The following is a 13250-nucleotide window of genomic DNA, read 5'->3' on the forward strand; positions in this document are numbered from 1 at the left end:
ATTTCTGTCTGCAGCAATATATCACAAGAAGCTTTGAAAGAGGTTCAGGCACTGACAACACTTACTGACAATTTACATTTGAAAATCAAGGCATTCTACACACTTTTCATTTCAGATGAAGCCCATTCCTATACCTGAAGTAAACGGTAAGTTTACTTGAAAACAAAATATGTCATGAACAGGGAAATGGTTCTCGTTTGTTTGCAATTAAGCGTGGTCAGGTATACTGTTTTCTAAGTTTAACTTGTGTCTAAACACGGTCTGTAGCTAATTGTGTATAAAAGCAAGCATGCCTTTCACAAGGAACAAGTTCAACTCTATTTGAATTATCCTTACAAATATTACACAGCAATAATATAATAAATATTTAATTTGTGCCAGTACCAAAATGCATGCATACAAAGGAAAAACAAGCACCAAAAGCTTCTCCTTTCATTATCCTTAAATGTTTCAGAGATACACTCTGATTGCATGCAGTTTGAGGCCATTTTAAATTAGATAATGTAAACATCGGTGACACATTCCAGATGTTGGGTTCGGTTATTCAATATTATTCCTGAGGTCTTTCAACTTCAATCATTAATTTGCAGATTTAAAATGGCAGGGACAGAAGAAGCAAAAAATGTGAACCATTTGTCCTCTAACCCTGATCTATCCACAGAAAAAAAAAAATTAGGGTTAATATTTCTTAGCATTTCACAATTACTCTCAACAGAAGAGATTTTTAAATGTTAAAATTGATTCAGGTAAATGGAATTTATGAATACCTGGCTTTTTAAAGTTTGCTTTAAAAAAATCTATGATTTCATTGCTTTAATGTTATTTATGGTTAAAACAAGATTGATCAGACTTTTAATTCACTTTTTAAACAAGATCTCAAACAAATAACTTTTGAAACAAATCATTTACATCTGGTTAAAATGTTAAGATGACATTTTGTGTAAGGCTAATAAATCTTTATCAAATATCAAATTTATATGGTATGTTAACATTAAAAAAGAACTGCCCGAGTACTCAGCAATTCAGGCAGCAAATATGGAGAGAGAGAAACTAAGTTAATATTTCAGGTGCATATTGGGTATCAGGTAAAGAATAGTAAGAATAAGAATCTTCTTCTTCCATTACACATGCACAAAGTAAAAGCACTGAGAACTTTAAGTTTCAAATACAGTGTGGGATAAGAAAATTTCAAAATTAAATTTACACCAAAGCTGTCAAAACTGAAGCAACACTAGCAGTGACATTTATGGTCAAACATCAATATGCACTGGCAGCTATTTGTACATGAAACCGTGTTAAGTTTTCACAATGTGCATTAAAATTGGTTACATTTTGATTAAACCATATGAAATCAGGTACACCCCAAACAACCCTTTTATACAGTTGCAATCTCAGAAATACATATTACTGTATCAGCCTGACCATTCCATTGCTAACAGTGTCCATCTTTCACAGATGCTTTATTTTCTATGATTCAGTGTTAGCATATTTTAAGTGCACATTTTCATGCATTTCCAAATTGATGATGAAATATTGATAGCCACTCATACATACACAAATAGAATAAATAAAAATCAATTTAAAGAATGAATTCAGAAGTATTCACTTAAATAGCTTGGAAGATAATATGTTTTAGTAGCTAAGCATATTCCAGGACATTTTCCAGCACAAAAACATAAAATTAAGACATTGCATTTGGCATGACTGGAGAACATTGCTACACAAAATTATAATTTAACATTTTTATTATAATGCCAAATTTAACCAAACATAATTTCTTGTTTGGGCATGAACTCAGCAGTTATACTATTGTAAAATCACAACTGACTGGTCTCCATTTTCCACAACATTTCTGCTGCTGTTCCACTGGTTTAGTCAATGGGACTCTCAACTCTACCTCTCATACCCTCAATCCCAGTAAAGGTAATATACTTGCACCCAGTCATTATTCTGTTAAGGGCCTGATCTATGCCCTTTTAAATCCAAAGGGTGCAGATATTTAAAGATATGGTAGGCTCGATTTAGCCATCCATTGCAGATCTGAGTCAACTGCATGAGTCACGGCCAGTTCCCACTCTCCGACAGCCTGTTAAAAACTGCTCCCTATTCCAGGATCGGCTTGGAGTGCAAACATGGCCTACTGCTTCTTTTTTCTAAAGCAAACCATCTCCTGAAACTTATCATCTTCACCCTCACCTCCAACATTATTTACAACACTGTCACTAAGACTGAGACCAGCTGCCACTTCCCTCCCTTCCACTAACTCACTGGACCAAATTTTCTCTAATGTTCTCATACCAGAGCCCTGCACTCTTATTTTTCTCTGTTTTCACTCCTATTTTCCCTCATGCTCTCTCCATGCTCAAGTTGTCCACAAGAAGAAAACCTTACTCCCTCCACCCCATTCCTGTTAAATTGCAAAATCCCAACCAACAGGCCTTTAGTCTCCATTTTCCACTACAGATTTACTCAATAGCACTGTCAACTCTACATCTGATGTCCTTGATCCCAGTCAAACTAATACACTCTCACTCTGGTCATTTTTTCTGATAAGGGCCTGATCTGTGCCCTCTTAAGTCCAAAGCTTTTTCCAACTCTCTTTCCTGGTCCCCATGTTAGACAATGTTTTTAATGGTCCACTCTCCTCAGATGTTGCTTTCTTCACCTTCAAATCTGCCTTTGGCACACTGGTCATTCATTCTGAACTGTACCTCATTTGTATTCTCTTCAATCCAAAGGATGCAGATTTGCAAGGGTTTGACCTGTAAGGACGTGAGTTCGCAATCCTTTACCAGATCTAAAGAAGCCACATAAATCCTTGAAAACCTTGCTCAAAAATCTTTGTAAGCCAGTGATCTATTTCCAACTCCTTTTCCACCCCAAAGTCTTTCAAGATGTTGTCACCTCCCAAACCATGTCTATCTTTCCCAGAACTGCAGTTCTCAATGTCACTACTCTGTTTTCTGCCCCTTCCACAGGGGCTGATCAATCACTCCGATACGACTCAAAGTCAAAAATGATATTTTATTTGGCTGTGAGAATCGAAAACCTGTGTATGAACAAGATTGGTAGTGGTATGTTCCCTTAACTGATCAGTTTTAAGGCTCTTTACTGAGAACCACAGTCTAACCCAAGAAATACAAGTTAGAAAGCTGAAATGTGGACAGAAAGCAAAATAATTAGAGGAAAAGAAAGTTGAGATTAAATTAGATTCCTTATAGTGTGGAAACGGCCCTTCGGCTCAACAGGTCTACACCGACCCTCCGAAGAGTTACCCATCCAGACCCATTTCCCTCTAACTAATGCACCTAACACTATGTGCAATTTAGCATAGCCAATCCACCTGACCTGCACATTTTTGAACTGTGGGAGGAAACCAGAGGAAACCCACAGAGACATGGGGAGAATGTGCAAACTCCACACAGACCGTCATCCAAGGCTGGAATCAAACCCGGGTCCCTGGCGCTGTAAGGCTACAGTGCTAACCAAATGTGGTGCTAACCACATTTAATTTTCTTTTATAAATTTAAGCAACCATAAGTAAAATGGTTGGGAATTGAAATTTTTAAGTGTTACATTAGTGGACACATGTGTTTTGAGGGGCTAATAAACAGAGCTAACGCAATTACCATTCAAACAATGGCCTACATTTATGTAATAAAGTCAGAGTTGGAAGGAAGAACACTTTAAATGGTTGACCTGTTTCTGATTTTCCTGATGGAAAAAGCATGTCAACTGTTGTCTTTTTCATAATGGATTTAAATTATCCTGACATTTCCTGGAGCAAAAGGCCAGATTACAGGATTGAAGATCGCTAGTTAAAATCTCTATTTGGCACACCTTAAGTGTGTCACATTGCCATGGAGATAGGTTGCAGGGATAGTGTTTATTGATTTGAGTTATTTGTGTGATTTTTCACAGAGACAAACAGTTGGGTTTGGATCAACTGGGCAGCAGCTTTGAACAAAGCAGTGAATGTGTCTGCCACGATCTGTACAGGAGAAAAAAAACTGTCCAAGGGAGCTTCTCAATGTTGGAGCCATTGAGTAAGAAACCATTGAAGCCCACTCTTGAGCTGAGCTGTCTACAATCAGGAGATACTTCAGAAGTGTTCTCTTGCTGGATGCTGGTGGAACAAGGCAAGGAAATTTCATATCACAGACAGCAACAGAAACACTAAGGAGGGTCAAAGCAAATTTTTAAAAGCTGATGACACCACTTGAACTGTTTCCAGAAGTGAAGAAACTTCAAGATTGTGTATGGTATAGGGGAGCTCCTTAATGGAAATAAAAGTCATATGTGAAATGATTTGTTGAAGGTTTGAGTTTAAAATTCCAGTGTTTATGAAACATGGAAGGTTGAGCGCTTGCTTTGCATAATGCTGATAAAGTAATAGTTTTCATACAAAGAACCTTTGATTGTATAATTTGTGATGCAAGTCTTTCAGTTACTAATTGGTAGCTTAAATTACTTGTCTCAATTTACAGATTTCCCTTGAAATCATAATATTGAAATGTTATTCCACACAACAAGAAAATGGTGAAGAAGAAACAATGCCTGTGCATTGCTGGTTGGTCAATTGAGTGAGACTGCCTTTCTGCATTTTGCAACATTCTTTAAGAGAGTATTTACATTCGTTCCTTATTTATATGTGAACAGAAGTTGAACTGATTGCACCAAGTTACTATTATAATTGTTGCTCTGTATGAATTGTCTGCTGGTACAACTGTGGGTTTTACAAAATTAGAGTCAGCGATGGGGAAACCATAGAAAGCAGTTCACTTTCCACTTCTTTCGGCTATGATGAGGGGGCAGGTATACAGACATCAATGAGAAAACTGCTTAATTTTCATTTTGATGCAAGAATTGCATCAAATATTACCAAAGTCTGGAAAATGGGTATCACTTTACACCCAAATAGCAACTGAGATTTTGATTTGTTCTGTTGTTTTTGTGAGCATTTGTGGTACAGAACATTCTTTTCTCAATGAAGAGGAAATTTCCGAAAAATTGCAGACATCGCAGTCATCCTGGATAACTACGCGTGTAGCTATTATAGGAATTACCTCATTAATAACAACGTTTGAAGGTTTGAACAACCGACATGCTTATACATTTCTTATAGTCTATTATTACCCTGATTTCAGAGAACTGTACTGAAGCATATTAACTCACCCACCTTGGGGAGGTGTGAGGGTCTTGCCTTGTTCCTGACACCAGCCCACTGGATGGATGTATGGGCTACTCGCATCGCACCTACCAAACAACAAATTACCATATTATTGAATAAAAACATTAAATGATTTTTAAATGCAGCAAGCCAACATAAACAGCAGAGATCATCAGAATTTGGTGTGTAGCTTAATCAGATCTGTTCCAAAGTAAACACAAAATTCTGGAAGAAGTGAGTTGTGGAAGGTCAAAGTGATACATATGTACAAATGAGAGTAAAGCTGTCATTGTAGAAAAACTGCATTTTTATACATATGACTTGAGTGGCTTGGATATTACTTAAACTAGTGGAAATGTGCTGAAAGTTAACAGCATGGCTAATGAGGCATGGCCGAAATTTCTTGCCTTGCAGCAATAACCCTCAGCTCCTTTATCAATCTAAAATCTGGAAATCAGTCTTGATTTGATTCATTAACTCAACTGCCACCACATACTGTGGGATAAGTTTCCAAACACTTAAAACCCTCAAGAAGAAGCAATTTCTCCTGATCTCTATCTTAATAAAGAACTCCATTTTGAAACGGTATTCCCCCGCCTCCGGTTCTGGACTCCCCCATGTGGAAAAACATCTCTGACCATCTACCCTGTCAAGATCCCTCAGAACATTACACGCTTTGAGAAAATCACTTCTGACTCTTCTGAATTCCAATAGGTATAGGCCCTTTCCTCAGAAGGCAACCCTTTCATCCCAGGAATCAGCCAAGTAGATCTTCTCTGAATTTAACCAGCACACTCTGCTGCCCATGTTCTTAAAGTGGGTCTCGCTCTGAAACCTCAGCTGTTCCCTTATCTTTATTCATTGATGAACTGTTACTTATGTACGTTTGCACTTTCCTTTCAGGGAAATATATTTTATCCTTTGAATTTTGAAATACTACCCATTGGTGTTCTGCATTGTCATTTTCTAATATTATCTTGACATTTCTTTTTCAAGTTCTGTCACTAACCCCTCAAAATCAGTTTTCCCCAATTTGGTTTTCAACAAAATGATATTCTTCCTTATCATCATTGGAATGGTCATTGTTGCCTAAATGATACCTAATATTGCATTATTCTGTTATCTGATCTGGTTCATTCTACATTAATGTATCTAATAACAGATCTTGCCTTGTTGGGTTTTTCCAACCTTTTGTTGGAAAGGACCCCTGAACACATTGTAGGAACTCTGCTCCCTTATTCTCTTTATCCACTGCTTCTACCCAAATCACATTCAGGCAGTTAAAATCCTCCATGACTATTTTTTTTTGCTTTTTCACTCAATTCCTTAATTTTCTGCTCTTTCTCCTCCAAATCCCTTCCACAATTCAGTGCCCCACAGATGACATCTATCAATGTGATTCACGCTGCTTTAATCTATTCGAATTCTATTTTAGTCTTGCTAATAGCGGTATCCCTTTTCTCAACCACCATTATGCTGTCTTGAATAAGTACAACTATGCGACACTCTGCATTGTTTAGTCCTTCATCCTGATTTTTCAACAGCCATAACTCAGTATTTCCCTACCCCTGCTGGTTCATTCTCCTGCATGATTTCCTCCATATTTATTTTGGGCATTGCCGTAACCACATTTTAACACGGCTTTGACCCACTTTGCACTTAAGCATCTTTTTAATCTCACATCCGATCTCTCTACTCATTCCCTTGCCAACAAAGTCTTCCTGGAATTTCTTCTTTCTTTTGCCCTCCTTCACTTGTTTGCTTTACATTTAGGTTGAAAATCTCTCTTGTCCTAATCATAAAGTCATAGAGATGTACAGCATGGAAACAGACCCTTCGGTCCAACTCGTCCATGCCGACCAGATATCCCAACTCAATCTAGACCCACCTGCCAGCACCTGGCCCATATCCCTCTAAACCCTTCCTATTCATATACCCATCCAGATGCCTTTTAAATGCTGTAATTGTACCAGCTTCCACCACTTCCTCTGGCAGCTCATTCCATACTCTTACCACGCTCTGCTTGAAAAAGTTGCCCCTTAGATTTCTTTTAAATCTTTCCCCTCTCACCCTAAACCTATGCCCTCTAGTTCTGGATTCCCTGACCCCAGAGAAAAGACTTTGCCTATTTACCCCATCCATTCCCCATAATTTTGTAAATCTGTATAAGGTCACCCCGCAGCCTCCGACGCTCCAGGGAAAACACCCTATTCAGGCTCTCACTATCGCTCAAATCCTCCAACCCTGGCAACATCCTTGTAAATCTTTTCTGAATCCTTTCAAGTTTCACAACATCTTTCCAATAGGAAGGAGACCAGAACTGCATGCAATATCCAACAGTGGCCCAACCAATGTCCTGCCGCAACATGACCTTCCAACTCCTGCACTCAATACCCTGATCAATAAAGGAAAGCATACCAAACACCTTCTTCACTATCCTATCTACCTGTGACTCCACTTTCAAGAACCTGCACTTCAAAGTCTCTTTGTTCAGCAACACTCCCCAGGACCTTACCATTACATGTATAAGTCCTGCTCTGATTTGCTTTCCCAAAATACAGCAGCTCACATTTATCTAAATTAAACTCATCTGCCACTCCTCAGTCCATTGGCCCATCTGGTCAAGATTCTGTTGTACTCGGAACATAGAACATTACAGCGCAGTACAGGCCTTTCGGCCCTCGATGTTGCGCTGTCGTCATACTAACCTGAAGCCCATCCCACCTACACTATTCCATGTACGTCCATTTGCCTGTCCAATGACAACTTAAATGCACTTAAATTTGGCGAATCTACTACCATTGCAGGCAAAGCATTCCATACCCTTACTACTATCGGAGTAAAGAAACTACCTCTGACATCTGTCATACCTTTCTCTCCTCACTTTAAAGTTGCGTCCCCTCGTGTTTGCCGCCTCCATACTTGGAAAAAGACTCTCTCTGTCCACTCTACCTAACCCTCTGATTATCTTGTATGTCTCTAAAAGTAACCTTCTTCGCTGTCCACTACACCTCCAATTTTGGTGTCATCTGCAAACAACCAACTATACCTCCTATTTTCACATCCAAATCATTTGTATAAAAGATGAAGAGCAGTGGACCCAGCACCGATCCTTGTGGCACTCCACTGGTCACAGGCCTCCAGTCTGAAAAGCAACCCTCAATCAACACTCTCTGTCTTTTACCTTTGAGCCAGTTCTGTATCCAAATGGCTAGTCCTCCCTGTATTTCATAAGATGTCACCTTGCTAACCAGTCTCCCATGAGGAACCTTGTTGAATGCCTTACTAATGTCCATTTAGATCATGTCTACCACTCTGTCCTCATCAATTTTCTTTGTTACTTCTTCAAAAAACTCAATCAATTCATGAAACATGATTTCCTATGCAAAGTCATGCTGACTATCCCTAATCAGTTCTTGCCTTTCCAAATACAGATGAACCTTGATTATCCGAATATCAGATTATCTGGCAAGATCGCAACATCCCAATGCTCGGCTAAACTATGTTATCCTGCATTTGATTATCCGGAATTTGATCAACTGAATGAAATACTCCTAACCCATACCCTTTGGATAATCAAGGCTCCTCTCTACATGCAAATCCTGTCCCTCAGGATTCCATCCAACAACTTGCCCACCACCGACGTCAGGCTCACCGGTCTATAGTTCCCTGGCTTTTCTTGCCACTATTCTAAAATAGTGGCACCACGTTAGCCAACTTCCAGTCTTCCAGAGCCTCACCTGTGACTACTGATAATCCAAATATCTTAGCAAGAGACCCAGCAATCACTTCTTGAGCTCCGCACAGAGTTCTAGGGTCCACCTGATCAGGACCTCGGGATTCATCCACTTTTATGCGTTTCAAGGCATCCAGCACCACCTCCTTTGAAAAAATATTTTTCAAGATGTCACCATCTATTTCCCTACATTCTATACCTTCCATGTCCTTCTCCACAGGAAACACTGATGCAAAATACTTGTTTAGTATCTCCCCCATTTCCTGTGGCTCCAGGAAAGGCCGCCTTGCTGATATTTGAGGGTTAATCCTAACCCCATTCCTCAACTTACTGGTGCCAAGTCTTTGACACCTGCCTATGTACACTTCAAGCCTGGCCTGGGTCCCAGTCTATATCAAATGGAACTTATTCCATCGGTACAGATCATTCCTGCCCCAAAATAACACTCAGCTTGCATCCCATGGAAAGGTTCTTTTCTTTCCTGGGCAATAACTCAAAGATTATGGTCAGCTTTGGTTTTCAATTGAGAATTCAACTCCCTGATATTATTACAGCAGGATCCCCTTCCTGGCCTTACATATGTTGTTTGTTTGAATATGGACTGTGATGATGGAATTTACCCCCATTTCCTTTCTCAGTTCTTTCTCAGCTAGCATGAATTATCCCTTATCATGGCAATGTGTAGGCAACTCCCCCTCTTTGGGACTTCTTACTGTTCGCCACAGAGGACCCTGCCTTTCCAACTCACCACCACCCCCAAATAATAAAGTCACCTGTTAATTCCATATTTCTATTCAGGTCTGCCTCCATACATGCATGCATGCATGCACACCTACTTTGAGACTGGTCAGGATATACAATGGTAGCTTTACGTAGACGTGCTCTCATTTCTTTAATCTTTCTGCCATTCTTATCACACAGCTTTTGTCACTGCCTTTATAAGTAGCAGTGGGTTTGAGAGCCTAATACTGCATCATGAGACTCCCTCAGCCATTGCCCCTCAAGCCAACTCCCATTCTTCCTACATCTGCTTTTGTCACATGGCGCCACCATATTTTCTGGGGTACTTCCACCCCAATAACCATGTACACTGAACTGACACACACACACAGCATGGCTCTGTTAGTTTTAGTTGACTAACTCCATAGCTTAGAGTTGACTCTTTCAGCAGAAGAAAATCCACCTCACTCAAATTTTAAGATATATGTTACATTTTTGATATTTCTCGACAGTTGTATCAGAAGATCTACGTAGTAAAACAGCACTGAGAATGATGATAAACAAGCCCTCACCAGTAATCATACGTATCATCCCAGTTATCAAAATGAACCAAAAAGCGATTGTCTACGATATCTGTGACTGATGCAACACAGATCAGGGAGGGATTCTTTCTGTCCACTGCTTCCAGCTTCATACCTACTCGAAATCCTGAAGGAGTAACAGTCTGAAAGATAAATAATGAATATTTTAGAAAATAAATAAACATGACAACATTAGCTACAGGTCATTCTGCTATAATGCATGTTTTGCTCATGTGAATTCACTATAACATGATTGATGAATTGGGGACACTTTATAAAGCACAATTTTTTTCAGCTTGTATTGGTCATAACGCGATTCCGGCCCCATTAGTTTAAATGGTGCTACTGTTATGCGATTTTCTTATAATATGGGATTGCACGAGAATAGAACTACCACGTTATAGCAGAACTGACTGTACATGAAAGTGATGACATATCTTGCGAAAAACATGCTGGGCAACAAATAATAACCACTGTCTTTAGATATAAGTACTTAGCAAGGGGGATATTGTGATGGAACTATTAACAATCACCATCTGAGACTGACGAAAAATCAGGGACTGAAGTGAAACACAGAGACGGTGGCAAGTGAGATGATGGCAGGAGCAGCATGCCAATCTGCCTGTTCTCCTCCTCACAAACAACTGTCCCTGAGGACACGGACAAAGCACAGTGCCTCTTAATTGGTTCAGATCATTAGTGAGCTCATATAGAACTTTTTTAGACTTGTAGAAATTTCCATGGGGTGGGCAGCTATTCATACAGACCAGAAGGAGGCCATTCAGCCCATTGAGTTAGCATGAAGAATATCACACCCAGACCCAACCCCCCCCCCATACTACTTCCACATTTACCATGGCTAATCCATCTACCCTACATATCCATGGACATTTACGGGGCAATTTAGCATGACCACTCCACCTAACCTGCACATCTTTTGATTGTACGAGAAAACGGGTACACCCAGAGGAAACTCACACAGACGCAGGGAGAATGTGCAAACTCTGTACAGACAGTTATCTGAGGCTGAAATCGAACCTGCGTCTCTAGCACAGTGAGGCAGCAGTGCTAACTACTAAGCCACCCTGCACAGCTCCCTGAACTTTGAGAACTGCAGTTGGACAGGATAAAGGCATCAATCCTGAAACAGTTTGATTTAGTTGAAAAAAAAGTGAAAGTTTGGACAAGAAATCCTGAACACCTGTAAAACTTGAATACTCAATGTTACACTTCCTTATCCCAGATCCCCACTCTGCATTCGCCACAATTACTTGGAAGATGAAGATTATTAAACTAGAGAGGGCTCAGAGGAGATTTACCAGGATGTTGCCTGATTTTGGAAGGTTTGAGTTATAAAGAATGGCTGGGACCTTTTTCACTAGTGTGTAGGAGGCTGAGAGGTGACATTATAGAGGTTAATGAAAACTAACCTTCCAGTTCAGTGAGCAAACCTACATTCAGAGATTTATAATATCATGAGGGGTAAAGATGTGGTTAATGATAGGATGGCGGATTTCAAGACTAGGGGGCATATTTTTAAGGTGAGAGGAGAGAGATTTAGCAAAGACACAAGGAGAAAATTTTTTACACAGAAGTCGGTTCACGTACGGAATGAATTGCCGAGGAAGTGATTGATGTGGGCACAGTTACAATGTTTAACAGACATTTAGTTAAGTCTATGAATAGGAAAGATTTGGAGAGATAGGAGTCAGGAGCAGGTAGGTGGGACGAGTTTAGCTTGGGATTATGTTCAGTAAGGACTGGTTGGACCGCTTCCACGCTCATCACATCTAAATGGCAGCTACAGCTGATTTGGGCTCGAGACTAGCCTACCTCTCTGTTGTCCCACCTCAATTCCTGTATCCCTGACCATGAGCTGGGAAGCAACATGGATCATTAAAACCCTACCCCATGAAAATCATACTTGATGGCAAGGAGATTGTTCGATCTATAGGGATAAATTTCCTTGAGATCAGAAGTGCAGTCACTTATTGCTGACCGTGATATTTTTGCTAATACCCACTTCTGATTGCACTTATTCAGCACATTTCTATTTGCACAACTGCACTTAATTTCCACTTTACCAAGTATCTTAGGTATGCAGATTGGCATCCACCTTCGTTTTAGAAAATCCACACATAGAAACTTCTGAGACATGCAAATCCCGCTGCTCCATTATTATGGCAGCAGAACAAGATCACAGATTTTCAGCTTCACAACCTTTTGATCCAAATACTGACAAAAATTGCTTCAAATGCACTTTTCAAATACGCAAACTGTGTGCCATTATTCCAAAGCTTACAACCAAGACAAAAGGCAGGAAAAACAGTAAATAATTTCAGTACATTGTATTGCTGTGCAGAAAGACAGATTTACCATTTAACAACTTCAAAACATTAAGTTTCTTTATTTCTATTGGATTGTCAAAATTCGCTGGATTCATTCTCTCACAATCAACAATGCACAAATAACAAAGACTGACTTTGGAATCCAATGACTTATTTTTAAATCAGCTCATAACAATCCAGTTCTTTCTCATCTTAAATTAATTTAACCATCATGCAATTGCTGCAAAGCCTTCGCTGAACAAATCAACCATAGTTGAGAGGTTTATTAGAAGTAATAATAAAGCTGGCTCACAGAAAGGTCCTATTCAAACTGTATAGCCCTTGAGTCAGATCACAATTTGAGCATGGGACCTAATCTTAATTACAAAGACACAAGGAAGACTATTCAAAAGCCATGAGACTGATGTTCAGTTTTACAACACTTGGTTGTGAGGAAAAAGTACAGAAACTTGGACTTGTTTCTTGTTAAACAGTAATCGGCTGAAGGTGAGAAAATGTCAGACAGCACAGGTCTGGAAGAAGCTTTTTAAAAAACCCGTAAAGGATGTCCAAAGTAATCCAATATGGTACAGCATAAATTTGAGGGACAAAGGCTCTGCTTGTCAAAAAATTGACAATAACTTATAAATTAAAAAAAAATTCAAATGCAACGCACCACAAACTGCATTTGTTCATCAAGTGATTTTAAGAGGGTT

The 13250-nt window shown here is 39.5% G+C and overlaps 1 protein-coding gene across 6 annotated transcripts in view; it reads right to left on the bottom strand.

Annotated features, from left to right (window-relative positions):
* LOC122549360 (lethal(3)malignant brain tumor-like protein 4) overlaps positions 1–13250 on the bottom strand; it is a 312681-nt gene that overhangs the window by 181551 nt on the left and 117880 nt on the right. For all 6 annotated transcript variants that reach the window (XM_043689041.2, XM_087986018.1, XM_087986019.1 and 3 more), the window contains 2 exons: positions 10199–10350; positions 5180–5256 (listed from right to left, as the gene is read on the bottom strand). In XM_043689041.2, coding sequence (XP_043544976.2) covers positions 5180–5256; positions 10199–10350 — 229 coding nt within the window. The remainder of the gene's footprint in view (positions 1–5179; positions 5257–10198; positions 10351–13250) is intronic.

Source organism: Chiloscyllium plagiosum, unplaced genomic scaffold (assembly GCF_037043375.1).
Source record: "Chiloscyllium plagiosum isolate Xiang-an unplaced genomic scaffold, Cpla_swu_hap1 HiC_scaffold_4, whole genome shotgun sequence".
Taxonomy (NCBI): Eukaryota; Metazoa; Chordata; class Chondrichthyes; order Orectolobiformes; family Hemiscylliidae; genus Chiloscyllium; species Chiloscyllium plagiosum.